This window comes from Prunus mume, linkage group LG2 (genome assembly GCF_029339155.1).
Source record: "Prunus mume cultivar Tortuosa linkage group LG2, ASM2933915v1, whole genome shotgun sequence".
In the NCBI taxonomy this organism is placed as follows: domain Eukaryota; kingdom Viridiplantae; phylum Streptophyta; class Magnoliopsida; order Rosales; family Rosaceae; genus Prunus; species Prunus mume.
The window spans coordinates 16,313,232-16,330,263 of NC_142699.1; the positions used below are offsets into that span (position 1 = coordinate 16,313,232).

The 17,032-nt window shown below is 35.0% G+C and overlaps 3 protein-coding genes across 8 annotated transcripts; 2 read left to right on the forward strand and 1 right to left on the reverse strand.

Annotated features, from left to right (window-relative positions):
* Window positions 1–1,304: 1,304 nt before the first annotated feature.
* LOC148919731 (DEAD-box ATP-dependent RNA helicase 32-like) lies at window positions 1,305–2,638 on the reverse strand. The gene is made up of 2 exons (XM_089046335.1): window positions 2,139–2,638; window positions 1,305–2,018 (listed from the first exon to the last, which is right to left on the reverse strand). The coding sequence occupies exons 1-2, from the start codon at window positions 2,505–2,507 to the stop codon at window positions 1,737–1,739; spliced, it is 651 nt and encodes a 216-aa protein (XP_088902461.1). The 5' UTR covers window positions 2,508–2,638; the 3' UTR covers window positions 1,305–1,736.
* A 993-nt stretch (window positions 2,639–3,631) lies between these two features.
* On the forward strand, window positions 3,632–5,779 carry LOC103321022 (pentatricopeptide repeat-containing protein At5g13770, chloroplastic-like). Its single transcript, XM_089046781.1, has 2 exons — window positions 3,632–4,092; window positions 4,189–5,779. The coding sequence occupies exons 1-2, from the start codon at window positions 3,686–3,688 to the stop codon at window positions 5,531–5,533; spliced, it is 1,752 nt and encodes a 583-aa protein (XP_088902907.1). The 5' UTR covers window positions 3,632–3,685; the 3' UTR covers window positions 5,534–5,779.
* A 5,307-nt stretch (window positions 5,780–11,086) lies between these two features.
* Window positions 11,087–16,926, forward strand: LOC103321021 (protein SHOU4-like). Of its 6 annotated transcripts, none has more exons than XM_089044655.1 (7): window positions 11,089–11,297; window positions 12,298–12,477; window positions 13,519–13,709; window positions 13,780–13,977; window positions 15,325–15,446; window positions 16,180–16,383; window positions 16,622–16,926. In XM_089044655.1, the coding sequence occupies exons 4-6, from the start codon at window positions 13,884–13,886 to the stop codon at window positions 16,354–16,356; spliced, it is 393 nt and encodes a 130-aa protein (XP_088900781.1). In that variant the 5' UTR covers window positions 11,089–11,297; window positions 12,298–12,477; window positions 13,519–13,709; window positions 13,780–13,883; the 3' UTR covers window positions 16,357–16,383; window positions 16,622–16,926. The 6 variants fall into 6 exon arrangements, with proteins under 6 accessions (XP_008220987.1, XP_088900781.1, XP_088900782.1 ...); XM_089044656.1 differs by having other exon boundaries at window positions 13,793–13,977; XM_008222765.3 differs by lacking the exon at window positions 13,519–13,709 and having other exon boundaries at window positions 11,087–11,297; window positions 13,878–13,977.
* Window positions 16,927–17,032: the final 106 nt, after the last annotated feature.

A 17,032-nucleotide genomic window follows, 5' to 3' on the forward strand; every position in this document is an offset into this window, starting at 1 on the left:
ATTTTTGCTGCTTGTAATTTATCAAGCATTTTTTCTTCTCAAGGTTAGAATAAAACTGATCGCCCAGAGAATCAGTAGCGAGCAGTTCGGCCAACTCTATGTATGTAAGATGCAACATCTTCTGGACAATCCACCTGCATATGGGAAAAAGTATTTTACAAAGGAAAAAAAAAAACTGCGACTCCAGTCAAATGATATTTTGATTATTTATGTTATAATATAATAACCCAGTCACCTGAACAACCCAGTCAACTGCCTTGTTGAAATCAAGGCCTCTCGAAGCCACATCAGTCGAGAAGAGAACTGAATGCTTTTCAGTAAACTGTGAGTATGTTCCCATTCGTCCCTCCTTGCTTCATCTCACCAAGAAGACACTTCATGGTGTTCCTGGACTGAGCTTTTTAAATGCTTCAAAGACAAATTTTACCTATTAAAAAAGCAATTTAACATCATCAAGAAGTAAAATTGGAGGTGAAACATGCACCCCAATTATGAACCTGAGTAAATTTGGCATGTGTGAGACCAACACAATTTGGAGTAAGAGAGAAAAAATTTTTGAATTAAATGACCTGAGCAACTTAGAGAAAACTACATTCATTATACATGTATGTATGTATGTGTTACAAGATCATAAACTAAAATTTAATGATATGATCAAATTTCCATGCTGACTTGTGCAGGGAAGAGGGGGGGGGGGGGAGTTAACAACAATATATGATTTACATGGAGAATCAAACTCTAAAGACCAGTTCAAGTGTGCATCTGTTGATTCAAGTTCAAAGTTCATTCATTGAACTAGATAATGATTCAGTTGGCCACATTGACTGATTTGCCACAAGGGCTTAAGCTGGCCTCAAACAACCAGATGAACTCAGATGTTGCATATATTATGTAGACATTATCAGCATGACATATGGCATCTGAGCTACAAGCACATAATTCAAAACAAAACTGCACCTGTTTTCGGTTGATAGAAACACTAAAATCCTAGAATTTAGGTGTGTTCTTATGAAGCTCCACAGCAGGTCTAACTTTGGTCAGGAACGCATGATTGCGTATTTGCTGCAAATTCTTAGAGTGGCTGCCACAGACTTCATGCACACTGAGATACTCTGGATCCTTCAAACTGAGTCTTGCAAGATGTTGAACCGACTTTGTTTGAGTTGCTGAGAACAGAAAGGTTTGTCTTCTGTTGGGTAGCTGAAATGATTGCATTCAGCGCTGCTCTCAAATCCTGAATCAAGACAACGTCCGCTTCATCAAGGACCAAAACCTGTTCCCTGACCGGGAAAGTCCACCCAAATCAGCAGGAAAATAGACAGAATATGTGTGTGTATAGATATAGATACATATACACTTGATAAGACTTCTAGGTCAGCAGGAAATGGCTTGAATGCATAAAGAAGAATCAGGCATAACAAACTTCTAGGTCGAACAATAATATTGTACAATGGAGAAAGACTGTTGGTATGCATGCAGAAAAATAAGAATTAATAATCAAGAAAACACCTTCTATGAAAAAAAGAAGAAGCTGAAAATCTGGAATAATTGGCAAATGTATGTGACAAAGTTAATCAGACCAGGAAATAGCAGAATTAGAAAGTAAATCTGATAACTCTCATCAGCATATTCAAAAGATACTTCCGATAGATGATGTAGCACTATGGGTTGGAAACAGATTTCTGAGAATATACCATTTTCCCCTCAAATTTCAAAAAGAATAAGAGGAGGATAAATTAGACCTGAAGCTGTGAACAATCAAAATTTGGAGTTTCATCCATGTGCTGAAGAAGCCGGCCAGGAGTGCAAACCAGTATGTTCAGCTCATTTACGCGCTCCTTCTCTGCTTCAACATCTCTGCGACCACCAATTAGAAGCCCAGCACTAAAATTATGGTGCTTCCCAACCGCTTTTAACACATCAAAAGTTTGACTAGCTATTTCCCTAGTTGGAGATAGTATGATGCTGCCTACCCCATCCTGAGGACACCATCTCTCTCTATACAATTTTTCCACAAGCTGAAAGAGAACAAAATTAAAATATAATAGGGCATCAAAAGAGGGTTCTTTTATAACCATTGAAAAATGCCTATAGACTGACAGAGAAATAATGGAAAATTTGAACACATCCCAACTTACCGGTATCACAAAAGCCAGAGTCTTTCCCGAGCCAGTCTTGGCGGCACCAAGAATATCTCTGCCACATAGAGCGTGGGGCAAAGACGCCTTCTGAATATCGGTCATTTCGATGTACTTGGATTGGCGTAAGGCGTCCTTGGTCTTCTTAGAGATGGGCAACTGGTCGAACCTGGTGGCGCCGGCGTAGCGCGAGAAGATTGTGGGGCCGACGCGGCCGACGGGGGCGTCGGAGGGCAAAGGAGGAAGAGACATGGGGTTGGAGCCGCATTCGGGTTGCTGGGATTCAATCCATGATTTCAGAAGCTCGATTTCTTGGAGCTCCGAAAGTTCCTTTTGCTTGCGCGAGGTCTTTGACATGGGTTTTCTCATTGTGGCTGGCTGTGTTTCAACTTCCGACTGGAGGAGAGACAGATGCTAGGTATTTGGGTTTTAGAAAGAAAGCGGCGAGAGCGCTTTGGTAGTGACAACTTACAAGGGTTTAAGCTTTTCAGTTATGTTGACCAAAAAAACTTCTCCTTTCTAAATTCTAACGACGAAAAGAAAGTTGTAGTTTTTCCTTTGGGTGATTCCTCAATAAGAATTTTAACTATTGGATTGCATTTATTAATACAAATTTATAAATAAATTAATTCTATACATATATTTATAAAAAAACTTAAATCTATTTAAACATAGAAACACACCCAAAATCAACAATTGTATATTTTTTGGGTGTGTTTATAAATGGGTTTTGAGTTTGTGTAATGATGAGTTTTTGGTGAGTTTATAAAGTGTTTTGAGTATTTGATTTTTTTATAATTTGGTCCATTTTGTGTTGATAATCTCTTAGATGCAATTCACGTAGAGATTAAAAGTAGTAATCAATTCTTAACATAAATATTTATTGGAGAATCTCCCTTTGCGTTTATATACCAATAGTACTTACTACATATATATATATATATTAGAGAGAATTATTATTACTTTAAATCAATTCTAATTAATTAGGTAGTTCTAAACTTATCAAACCAAAAAGGGAAGAAAAGGAATTGTGGCTTAGGCCCTTGACAAACCTAGTATGCTCCTGTTTATTTGCATTCGAGTTTGATTTTCCTCATTATACATTGTTCAATTAATAAAATTACAACATTACCTTTGATTAATTTTGGCGCTGCACATTAGTTTTTTCATAACTAAAATTAAGAACCAAACTGACTAAAGAAGAAACCCTTTCCTTGCTCGAAAAACATAGGGAAGAAGAAGAAGCCCTTTCATCTCCACAAAAATTTGAACAAAAATCTGATAAATTAGTGACACGTTTATTAGTCAATCTTTCCACAAAGAATTGGACGTCACGTGGCCTTCGTTTTGACCGATATTTTTATGTCCTTCAATTTTCCGAGTTTCGACCAATAAATAAATAAAAAATTTCCGAATGTCACATTACTAGTGGCTCGTAAGATTTACACGCATGGCAAAATCCAGTCGGGGATAAGGTATATATGTGGTGTAGGAGAAGAAAGCCACATAGTCTCAGTCCCACTAATTTCATTGAAGCCTTATCTGCAATGGCCATCTCCAGTTCTGCTGCAAGTTCGGCAGACTGGTCTTTGGCTTGGGTGATATCATGCAGAGAAACCCACAAATTCAACTTCTTCACATCCTGCAAAACCAGTTCCTCGTTTTCCATCCCCTGCTATAATCTCCGAGTTTTCAATGTAAATTCTTCAGGTTGTCACTCTCCGATCTTAGAAGACGAAGCATCCACCACTTTGCCAGTCATTGAATTGGACCTGAAGTTTCCAGATCCCCGAGAAGAATTTTCAACCCCGGATGCTGATAATTTGAACGATTTTCTATGTGGGTTGTTTCAAGATCGTCAGACTGAAGAATTTGCGTATGAACAGTATGAGAAAGCGAAAAAGAAGAGGCCAGAATTCATACCAAACAAATCAACATTTGAGCATCTAATAAGGTATTTGATACGTTCCAAGAAATGGGGTTCAATGCTTTCAGTTTGTGATGATTTTAAGAATTACCATGTACTGCCTGATAGTCATACTTGCTCTAGGCTGATCGCTAGCTGCATTAGAGCTAGAAAATTCAAAATGGTTAGGACTTTGCTTGAAGTATTTAAGGCTGATGATGATGTCGCTGTCCCGGCCTTTGATTCGGCAATGAGAGGCTATAATGAGCTTCATATGTTCAAAGGTACAATTTCTCTGTTTGAGCGAATGAAATATAATGGAATTGTTCCAAATTCTGGATGTTATTGCCGGATCATGGAAGCTTATTTCAAGGAAGGCGACAGTAGAAAAGTTGTTGAATTGTTTCATGAACTTGGAAGTAGGCAATTGGATTTTAACCCATTTTCAACTCAAATATACGGAATTCTATGTGAGTCACTGACCAAATTGGGACAGCCTTTTGAAGCTCTGGAAGTTTTTCGAAGTAGGACAAAGGAAGGAATTTCTTTAGACTCTTCAAAGATCTACTCTGTGTTGATTAGCTCATTCGCGAGCATCCGAGAAGTGGAGGTGGCTGAAGAGCTTTTTGAGGAAGCGGAGACCAAGAAAATGTTGAGGGATCCGTCTGTATTTTTAAGACTTATATCAATGTATGTGGAAACAGGGTTGACACAGAAGACTCTTGGAGTAGTCAAGGCGATGAAGGGTGCAAATATCAGAGTTTCGGACAATATATGCTGCGCAGTTGTTAGTGGCTTCTCCAGGAAAAACAGGTTGCTGACTGCGGTAAAAGTTTTCAAAGATTTGGTGCTAATGGGATGTGAGCCAGGACAAGTGACATACGCGTCGATTATCAATGTATATTGTCGCCTGGGGCTTCACTCCAAGGCTGAAATGATTTTTAGAGAGATGGAGGAAAAGGGGTTTGATAAATGTGTAGTGGCTTATTCTAGCATGGTTGTAATGTATGGGAAAACAGGAAGGCTAAGAGATGCAATGAGACTTGTGGCGAAGATGAAAGAAAGAGGGTGCAAGCCAAATGTATGGATTTACAATTCTTTGATGGATATGCATGGAAGGGATAATAATTTGAGGCAAGTTTCAAAGCTATGGACAGAAATGAAGCGAAGGAAGGTTGCACCAGATAAAGTAAGCTACACAACTGTTATAGGTGCTTACAACAAGGCGGGGGATTTTGAAATGTGCATGAGATATTACCATGAGTTTAGGATCCATGGGGGTGTTTTAGACAAGGCCATGGCTGGAATGATGGTTGGGGTTTTCTCGAAAACGGGTCAGGTTGATGAGTTGGTGAAGCTTCTGCGAGATATGAAATCAGAAGGAACAGGGTTAGATGGGAGGCTTTATCGGTCAGCCTTGAATGCCTTGACAGATTCTGGGCTGCAAACGCAGGTCAAATGGTTGCAAGGTAGCTTTAAGGTGACCTAGTCTTGATACGGGTTTGTATAACTGTACAGATCGAATTCCAGTTTTGGGCGCAAATGCTCTGTTTCAAGTACTCTGTTATGCTACAACTTCATTAGGATTTCTTTATTTTTCTTTCAATTGAAACCTGAAAATTAATTTGCATATATATACTGAAATTTGTTACACTGGGAACCATCATTTTATGTACTTAATATTTCATGTGGAATTTACACAGTAAATAAATATAAATCATGAATTTTTAATTTATTTTTTGAATCATGAGTTATATTTACACATTAAAGTTAGACATCATTTCATTATTTTTTTAGTATTTAGGGTTGTTTTGTTTTGTTCCAATATTATTTCCATTATCCTGCTTTTGATTTTTTACTTTTCCTAAGTGAGGGAATGCTAGCAAAATTATTTTGTAATTGCATAATGTCTAACAAACGATGGCCGCCATGGTTATCCTAAGATGACTTATCCTCGCAAAATATACAAAACAAACCAAAATGAAGTAAAACTTGAATATGAGGCACTTGACTAGAAACAAAAACAACAACAAAAAAAAGATTACAGAGAATGTTGCTAGCATTCCCTATGGTGTGTTTGGATGAAGTAATTCTAATTTCCATGGAAATTGTAAATAACTGAATTTCCAATTACATCATTTAAAATTCCAGTTAATTGCAAATTTCAGTGTTTGGATGTCATATATGCGAATTTAAGAAATGACAGAAATTACAATTTCACCTGTTTGGATAGTCATCAGAATTCCAAACATCACTTGAATTAGAATTTACTTAGAACTAACAACATTTTTTTTTTACAATAGTCTTGTATATAAAATCTAGATAGGAATAATTAGCATAGTTCAACACATTATTATTATATATATAATTAGAAAGACATGTACAATACAAAAATTGTCTAACAGCACATACCTCAATTGTTACTAATGTAAAGAATTGCAACTATAGCTTGTCTAATTTTTAAAAACATAAATCACATTATTAAAAAAATGAAACTAATCATCCTAACCAATGTTTCAACAAAATAGCAAAAATTAAAGATGTCAACTGAATATATAGTGTGTCTACGCTCTTGGTGAAATAAACATCAACACCATTCCCTTCTTTCTCTCAGTTGGAATTGTCTTTAACATGAGAAACTGCTTCTCATTTTCTATAAACCAAGACATTTGCCTTTAGTTGTTCATCTGGACTAAGATCTGGAATTACAATGACTTCATTATATACTACATTGGATCAAGCTTTTGTGTAGTAGAATTGATAAAGTGTCCAAAGATGAAGACATCTTAGTGAATAAACAAGAATATTAGTTATACCTCTTTGTTTTGGTGGGGAATATCAGAAGGATTTTGATTTCTTCTATTTGGACAACTAGAATTGGGTGAAACATCATCAACTTGACAACTCTCAAAACCTTGAGTATCACTTTCCAAATCAACAATATTATTGGGATCACTCTCAGGAGTCATAACCTCAGTATCTTACGCACATGTTTTTCCCTCTCCAAAGTAGCTCTATCTTTGCCACATAAATCCACTATATCATCCCGTTTGCAATCACTTTAAATCGAAAAGTTCTAGCATCTTCATGAGACTATCAAGTAGAAAATCAAAGTTAACCATATGTTATTTACCACAATTTTAGTCATTCAAAAAGATACAACAAAAAGATACAATTGCATTATAAATTACCTTCACGTACTCATCCCAAACATTGTCTTCATCTACACTGATCATCTTCTTTGTTGCATCCCAATTAAATTCACTCGACTTAATATATCACGACTATACCATAAAACCTTTTACAGGTTTTAACACGATTTCTTATGTTATCAGCACTTACTTCAATATCAAATTGTGCAGACAATATGGCAGCAGTTGTGTTAACCGATCTGACGTTCTTCTCTAAGTATATCCGCTAATGAACGCTCCATTTGTATATTCCATCGAAAATAGGCTTTGTCATCTCCTTTCGTAACATTAATTTGCTTGTCTTTTCTTCTCCTCTGCTTTATTTTGTTTACTTTTTTCTGTCATCTTATGTATTTAAAATGATTATAACAACAATATTAATAAATATGATCAACATATATTTAACACTTTCCCACCTTCTTTGTGATATTGAAACAGAAAACCAACTCTCACAAAACATATAAATCCGGCATATTTTTCACCACTTACAAATTGAAATAAAACAATCACAAATGTACTTGTAAACCCACAAAAAGAAAAATAAAAAAACAAACAAACAAAGAGTTAACTTTAGAAAAGCAATAAATGGGTCCTCCAGATTCAATAGCATCAATAACAACCAAAAAACAAAAAAGAAACTATTTTTTTTTCAATACCATGGAATTTCAACTCGGGATTTTAGATGTGCAATTCCCACGATATTTTCAGCGTGTAATTTGGCAAATCCTGAGTTGGTTTTGCCAAACGCTGAACTTTCCCTTTTCCACCCTCCAAATCCCAATTTTTATTAAAATCCCGAGTTATTTTACCGCATCCAAACACACTATAAAGAAGTTACACTTTTGAATTTAAATAATATAATCGCATGTTAAAAATTATAGCCGCGCTATTATATGCTTTAAATATATACGAATATTTAAAATTATAGACGCACCTTTACTATACGCTTTAAATATATTTGAATATTTAAAAAGTATAGCCGTGCAGCTATACTAATTTAATTTTCGAATATATTTAAATCGGTATCCTCGGCTATACTCTTTAAATATATTTGAATATTTAAATCGGTGTCAGTATTTCTCTTTGTGTCACTGTCATTCTCATCTTCCAATCGGCTATACTCTTTAAATATATTCAAATACTTAAATCGACGTCAGCTATACTCTTTAACTATATTTGAATATTTAAATCGGATGTCGATTTTCTCTCGTGTCACTTTGTCACTCCCATCTTCCAATTAGGAGAAAAGATAAATCCATAAAGCCTCTCTCCAACTCTGCATTAGTAAACCCACGCATCTCTCTCTCGATTTACAACTATGATTCATTCATTCATAGAAAAGTTGAGCGGCTTTACTAGGGTTGTTTTTGTTTTAATTGCCTTTAATAAATAGTATAGCCGTGCAGCTATAATCTCTCTCTCTCTCTCTCTCTCTTTATATATCTATATATCTATATATATATATATATATATATATATAAGGAACTTGTGGAGGGATCCCTTAAATAGGTTTATTTGAGAGACACTTTTGTTGGGACCACTCCTTATTGTACTTCACTAATCCAAACCGTCTACAAAAAATCACTTGAATATGATATCATTTGATCACTCAATTGAATTATTGAAATTTTAGTACTTTCTTGAAGCACCGTATTCATTTATTTTGTAAGACACAATTGAATATCGAAACGGTTTTTGATTTGTCTAATTTTTTGCAAGGATGACCTATGAACGTAGACTTAAAAAACAGATGGTTTGGATCGTTGAAAAATATTTCGTAGAGGACCTTAAAAGGTGTCCCTCAAATAAATAGAAGGGGACTGTATATATATATATACACACACACACACACATATATATATACGGGGATCCTTTTTTTTTTCTTTTAAAATTTTCCCCAGATTTTCGTTTATCGATAAGAGTAGTCTATAGCATTACCCATTACTATTAGGCCATTACCCGAGTCTCTATTATCCCCGTTTAATTTTTATTTTTTCAAAGTTATTACCTGTATAATGAATTTAGCACATTCACATTTAATAATGTATTATATACATATGTATGTATTTTTCAAAAATACATTAGTGTTTTGTACATGTCTTAAAGACTCGGTAAAATTCATGTTTTTAAAAAAGCAAATATACAATACTCGTATTGTATATGAACATACGTATTTCTCATGTTTAATACACTTATTTTTTTACAAAATTTTCAATAAGACGCAAAAAATTCATATATTATACAAAAAAAATCTCACATATTATTGAATAAAAATAATATATGTTAAAAAAATTATTAAAAAAAATTATATAATGGCCGATTAATATCTACTTTGGATATGTTAAAACTAACAAATTAATATCTCTAAAACTAATGCAACAAGGAGGGTGCTTTTTTGTTAATTTTTGTTTATTAACTAGTTTAGCCGACCGGCTATACCTATTTTGACACGTGGCACATAGGGGCTGTGCGGCTACTCTCTTTTTAAATGAGGAGTCTAGCGTCGGCTATACTCGGTTTTTTATTTATTATAAAAACAATATTGCCACAGCTTTACTGGGTTTTATATTTTAATTGCCTTTAATAAATAGTATAGCCGTCCGGCTATACTCTCTCTCTCTCTCTCTCTCTATATATATATATATATATATATATATATATATACATGCTAGGATCCTGTTTTTCTTTTAAATTTTTCCCCAATTTTCATTTATCGATAAGAGTAGTTTATAGCATTATCTATTACTATTAGGCTATTACCCGAGTCTTTATTGTCCTCGTTTAATTTTTTATTTTTCCAGAGTTACTACCATTATAATGAATTTAGCACTTTTCACGTTTAATACTATATTATACACGTACGTACATATTTTTCAAAAAGACATTTGTGTTTTGTACACGTCTTAAAGACTTGGTAAAATTCAAGTTTTTGAAAAAGCAAATGTACAATACTCGTATTGTACATGTACGTACATATTTATCATGTTAATACACATATTTTTTACAAAATTTTCAATAAGACACACAAAATTCACGTATTATAAAATAATTCTCACATATTATTGAATAAAAATAACATATACATAAAAAAAATTATATTAAAAAATTATGTAATGGTTGATTAATATCTGTTTTGGATATGTTGAAACTAACAAATTAATATCTCTATAGTATAAACTAATGCAACAAGGGGGTGCTTTTTTCTTAATTTTTTAATTTAGTAAATAGTATGGCCGCACGGCTATACCACTTAAATATAATGTATTTAAATAGTATAGCCGGTCTGCTATACTACGATAGGCGCTAGGTCCCCTCTTTTTAATAAAAATAGTACAGCCATTGGCTATACGCGATGTTTTATTTTTATTTTTAAATTAGTATAGCTCGGCTCAACGTATTTTGACACGTGGCTCCTAGGCACTGTGCAGCTAGTCTGTTTTTATTAAATAGTATAGCGTGCTATACGTATTTGACACATGCCACCTAATTCATAGGTGTCCCTTTTTTAATAGGGAGTTTCACTAAAACACCCAAAATGGGGGTTGAAATTATAAAAATCCAAGCACTATTTAAACATATAAACACACCCAAAACCCATCATTACACACACTCAAAACCCATTTATAAACACACCCAAAAAGTTGACTTTGGGGTTGATTTTGGATGTGTTTCTATATTTAAATAGTGCTTGGATTTTTTTATAAATACATGTCTAGGATTGGGTTTATTTATAAATTTGTATTTTTAATATTAAAAATGGTACAGCTCACCGGCTATACGCGGTGTTTTAAAAAAATAATATAGCCGACCGGCTATACGTATTTTGACTCGTGGCATCTAAACGCTGGGGGGTCTCTTTTGGGGCTTGCACACATCGACTTGCTCGGTGTTGATGTGCGTTGGCCTATTGGGGCTTGCACTGATTGCTGATTTCCTCTGGGCTTCCTCGCCTCGTTTTGCTAATTCCTATATCTCCATTACCTCCAAGTGGCTCCTCCCGTTGATATTTCAAAACCAGTCTGATCCTCACACCCAAGAAGACTGACGACGAACCCGTAAAAGGTTTGTTTCGCTCTTTGTTATCATCTTGTTGAAGGCTTGCGTTTTTATGTGAATTCTCATATGGGTATTGGTTGGCTTGTGTCAAAACGGGGAAAAAAATTATACTTTTTATTGTTTGGTTGTTTTGTTGAAGCTCATTCGTGCTGGTTCAGGATTTTTCATGTGAATTTGATCTCAGTATTGTCTGATTTGTGAGGAAATGTGCCTTTTTAGTTTGTTTGGTTGCTATATTGAAGCCGGTTTTTGCTGCTGAGTTTGTATGAATATTTTAGTCGCGGTTTTGTTTAGTGTGTTAAAAGTGTTTCGCAAAGGATTTGGTGCTTTTATTTCTTGATGTGAGAGTTGGTTGATCATTGAAGCTCATTGTTGGTAGTTGTACATTGTGATTAGTGTTTCTGTGGATTTCAACGAGCTACTTCACCCCCATTGTTGTGGGTTTTTTCTTCTTCATGTGAATTCTTACCGGCGGTTTGTGAAACATTGTGGAATTTTTATTTTTTTTTTAAAAGGTTTTGCTAGTTTGCTTTGTTGAAGTTCATTGTTGCTTATTTGATTAGTTTTTGCAGATTTCAAATTTGATTTTGTTGTGGGTGCTGAGAAGATGCAATAGAAGAAAAAGGATATAAGATTTTGGATATTAGTATATTCGGCATATTGAAAATTATGAAATTGCATGAACTCCTATTCTTTATTTTGAGCTTTTAGGATGATTTTCTGGTTCCACTTGAAAAGCAAAGTGAAGATTTCATGAATTTGGGTTTCTGATTGGGCATTTGAGTAAATTCTGTACCTATTAGAAAAACAATGGTCCTGTTATTGGAGCTTAATTCCATCCGTCAATGGGTTAAGCAGAAGTGAATTTCTACTTTTATGGAACCAATGCGTTGTCCTTTTACTTATCTTCTAGAACTTTTTCCTGTTATGTTAAATTAATGGCAAATAAAGTTCTAACTGATCCTTGTTTCAGCTCTGAATTTGACCACTATTCTGTTACCTTTAGGTAAATCATAAAAATGATACGGCTCCTGGTTGAGTTTTATTAGCAACTTTGGCTGATTTGCCTGGACCAGAATTAAAATGGGAAAAGATGGCTGCTGCACCTGTAGCTCGCTGGGATGGGGCGGCTATACGTATAAAGAATCTTCTATTCATGTTTGCTGGATACAGCACCATTGATTATGTGAGAACCTTGTATTGCTCCTTAACTAAATTGTTTTTTATATTGTTCATGCTAGCTGTCTCTACTGAATTTTTCAGGCTATGTCCTTTTTTATTTATTAAAATGGTCTGTTGCTTCTTTTTTAACATCCAAATTTTCATGATTTAGCACATTACTTTTAACTTAACCCCTTTGAAATGACAACTGTATAGATTAGTCTTACATTTTCTTGAGATCTTGTTTTAGCTGATGCTATGGGAATTCTATCTTTTGTACTTGGGAAATGAACTGATTTAATGTAGTCTCTTAATGAAATAAATTGTTGATGCTTCTGTGCAAATAACTTTTAAGATAAATAAAGAATAGCCATGCGCATTATTTTGTGGGTTATGGAACTTTTGGAAGTGAAGATTGACTAGTATGACACACACATGTACTCAATATGAAAACTCACACTGTATTATGTTATTAGCTACATTTGCTGAAGAAATTATAAAATAAAATAAAAACAAACAATGAAATCATGTAGAAACTAGAAATGGTTCTAGATTTGTTTAGCACTATTGTTGGGGGAAGAATTTGTTGAGGAGATGGTTGTATCACAAACTGCTACATGAGAGAGAAGGGTTTCTATTAAATGGAGCATGCAGAGAATTGGATAAGAATATCAAGATTTAAAAGAAGATGTTTGCGTTGCAAGTGGATTAGGAATTGCTAGGAGTAGCCACCAACGCAAATCGAAGATTGTAGTACAAACTGCTCAGGGTAATCCTTGTTCTTTAAATTTTTGGAATCCGGTAGTTAAAAAGTGAGATTAGATGGGTTGAAAAGGGTGTGTTTTTATGGGTTCTTACTTTGGCTTAATTGTATCGAGTAGAACTGTGGTGTCTTTTTGGGAATCTATGTCAAAGAGTTTTAGGATGTTGCCTTTAGTTTAATTTATCTTGATTTTGTGGGTATTATGAAATAGTTGTAAATTTATTCTGTAATTTTCTGCATCGTCTTTTTTTATTATAGAGAGACACGTTATCACATATTTTTTACTCTATTTTTTCGAATTAGATTATAATGTTTACTGCCAAAAAAAGAAGAAGAGGAAAATCACAAACTGCTTCATGACTGGTGACATCAATGAATTGGGCCTCAACTGCTGGGGATAGATCAGATCCTACGCTTATGCGGAACTATGATAAACATGTTTTATTATATTCACTCGTTCACCAAAACTGAAAAGATTCACCCTCCCTTCTTATGTTAGTGGGCTGTCCTTTCTGTTTATTGTTTACTTTAGGTACATTCACATGTTGATATCTACAATTTCAGTGATAATACATAGGGATGAAGATTTGATATGCCAAAAGAAATGCCACATTCGCATCTAGGAATGGTAAGTGACTGGAGGTACATATACATTGTCACAGGACAGTATGGGCCACAGTGCAGAGGGCCCCCTGCCCATACATTCGTGCTTGATACTGAGACAAAGTAGTGCCGGGGCATGCCCCCTTTACCAGTTCCTAGGTTTGTTTTTGCCTTAATAAGATTGCATAGCATGAAGTGTATGTTTCTGTTGTTAAATGCTGTGTGATACTGAAATCGATCACTGTGTATTCCTGTATTGTGCTGCGTGCGTACACATGTTTGTGAATGAGAATGTCATTTATACCATGTCTTTCTGTCATTTTGCTCGTATTTAATACCACCTGATTTCATTGTAGGATATCTGTTTATATATGTATATATTATGGATGTATTTGTGTATTTTCGTGTGCTCATGTGTATATAGACTTCATGTAATGGAGAGGTAGATCATTGGAGTCTTGCTGTTAAAGATGGAAAAGCATTAGAAAAGGAATGGAGGACTGAAATTCCTATTCCCAGGGGTGGACCTCATAGGTCTGTCCACTGTCTTATTCTTGCTGCGTTTATGTAACTAAGCATTTCATCATGGGAGATCTTGGTGGAATTCCCGCATATGAAATTGAGCACAATTTTGCATTCATTGGCCTTGAAAGTGATCACGTAAAATTAAATCATAAATTTTGAAGTTTTTTTTAACCAATAACCATTGTTGAAAGTTGTAGGCAATCTGTTGGTATGAGTGGTCTCTTCTTGATTATTTTCTAGGTCCATCTTTCCGTTTGTGATCTATCAATTCCAGATTCTTTCTTATATGTAGCAATGAGAATAATCCTCTTTGGTGTCTTAGGGCAATAACATAAAGACAATGATATACACTCCCTGCTTAGAATGTTTATGGAGCTAAACTTGGGGTTCTGGTGTAAGCTTATTGATATTCAAATTTTGCTGATAGAATTACTTGATCTCCCTCACACCTGAAGGGAATAAATGGAGTAACTTCCTTAGAATTTTGTTATCAAAGTCAGGACCACATCAGGTCCTGTATCATCTGGAGGCATGCCTGGTCCAGCTTCCTTAAAGAAGTCAAATTCTGGACCACTAAATAAGCATGGGGAACCTCTTAAGAAGTCGTCTGGTCCTCAATCTGGTGTGGTAAGACCAACTGGCTGCCAAAACTCTGGACCTCTTCCTCCTGTTCTCCCTGCAACAGGTCTCATTACATCTGGACCCATTTCTTCTGGCCCACTAAATGCTTCTGGGCCCCCTCTTAAGGTATCTGGTCCTTTGGAGTCAATGGGATCAATGAAAGTACAAGGTTCCTCCATTGTTCACAATCAGGCCATTACTACTCTTAGCCAAGATGACAAGTTTTCGTTTAGGAAGAGCTTCCCAAAGCTAATATTATGGTCTTTCTAATTTTTGTGATGGGGTTCACAGCTGGTGGTTTTATTCTAGGTGCAGTCCACAATGCATATCTCATTGTGGTTGTGATCCTTTTTGGTGCAGTTGCTACACTATTCACATGGAATACTTATTGGGGAAGACGAGCTATTATAGGTTATATTGCTAGTTATTCAGATTCTGAGCTGAGGACTGCAAAGAATGGGCAATTTGTGAAGGTCTCAGGGGTAAGTTAATCTGTTGCTGGTATGGCTTATAATTGTTATTGAGATATATGAAGGAGGGTGGGATGAAGATACGTGGAGGAATTTAATTGCTGGAAGTACTATATCTCTATAACATTTATTTTCTAGGTTCTAATACAAACGGATTAAAGGACTTAGTGTTTTTCCTTTTTGTTGAGCTTAGCTATTCTTCTGTAAATGTTAATCAATAGTTTTCACAAGTTATTTCTGGTTCTGTTTTTGAAGGTGGCTCAGGTCCATAGAAGTGAGTAACTGAGTCAGCTTAATGTTTGATGGATAACATATAGTATTTCTCTTTCTGTTTTCTTTCCCTTTTTTATTGGGGCGGGGGTTGAGGTTTTCATAATTAACGAACTGAATTTTTTTTCTCATTAACTTTCAAAATATTTAGATTTTGCCATTGGCTAATTTTAATTCTAGTGCCTGGACAGTTTTTAACGTGTTTGTAGAGCTGATGTACAGTGCAATTGCCAATCCACTAAATGTTGCTATTTGAATTTTGTTTTTTTGTTTTTTTTTGGTCTGAAGCTATTTGAATTTTGTTAATATACTTGTTTCTGGTTTATTTGCCTTCCTGCTTTGAATGTTCTGTTGCTGCAAGCAGCCATTGCATGGTCATGCCAAGGGACGACTTTTATGGCTACCAGGCTTGAAAATTCTTGGGCTTTAGATTTCACACTTTTGACCATAATTTTCTATTTATGTCATTTGACAGAGGCGTGTGGTAGATTTCTACATCTCTGATTTCCAATCTGGGTTAAGAGCATTGGTTAAGACTGGCTCTGGAGCAAGGGTGACTCCTTATGTTGATGATTCGATTGTCATTGATGTGAACCCTGAAAATGAAGAGCTGTCTCCAGATTTTATTGGGAGAGAGGAACCTTTCAAGTGATGATCGCATGATGCGGTTGAAAGAAAGGTAATAGCTCTTTCTTACAATTAATTTACGTTGATGCTTTTTTCTTATAATTATACATGATAATTGCTTCTGAGTTTTTCCCTCATAATCTATCGGTTTTATAGTTGTGTTAAACATAAATGCCCCTTATAAGGAGTTTAGTGTGCTTTCAAATATCTAGTCTTCATGTTTTTAGGAAGTGTATATCGGGTAGTAGCAGTTCGTACTTTTTACTGATTTTAGCTTTTTCTCTGTGCAGGCATTAGCACGAAGTTGGGTGGTTTGTTTGGGTTGAAAAGTGCTCCAGCTCTCTAGCTACTCTTTCCCATGCAACCTAAAATTTTACCCATAAGATAGTTGAGTCATCCAATGAATCCAGTACTAAACTAGCAATGGTGGCAGCGCGATGCTACGGGTTTTAAAACCTTGTGAAATATGTACAAAGTCGTGAAAATATGTTGGGAAGATGGTACTATTTATATAGACATGGAGATCTAAATAGTGGCATCATGCTTTGTTTAGCAAGTTTAAGTTACAAAAAATAGACTAATAACATGTTTTATATGTTGTTTGTCATGTTAAAATATTGACCATATATTAGTAAACCAAGCAGCAATCAAAACATCAAAATATTAGCAGTTTTTGAGTTGCTCATTGTTCAAAGAGTTTG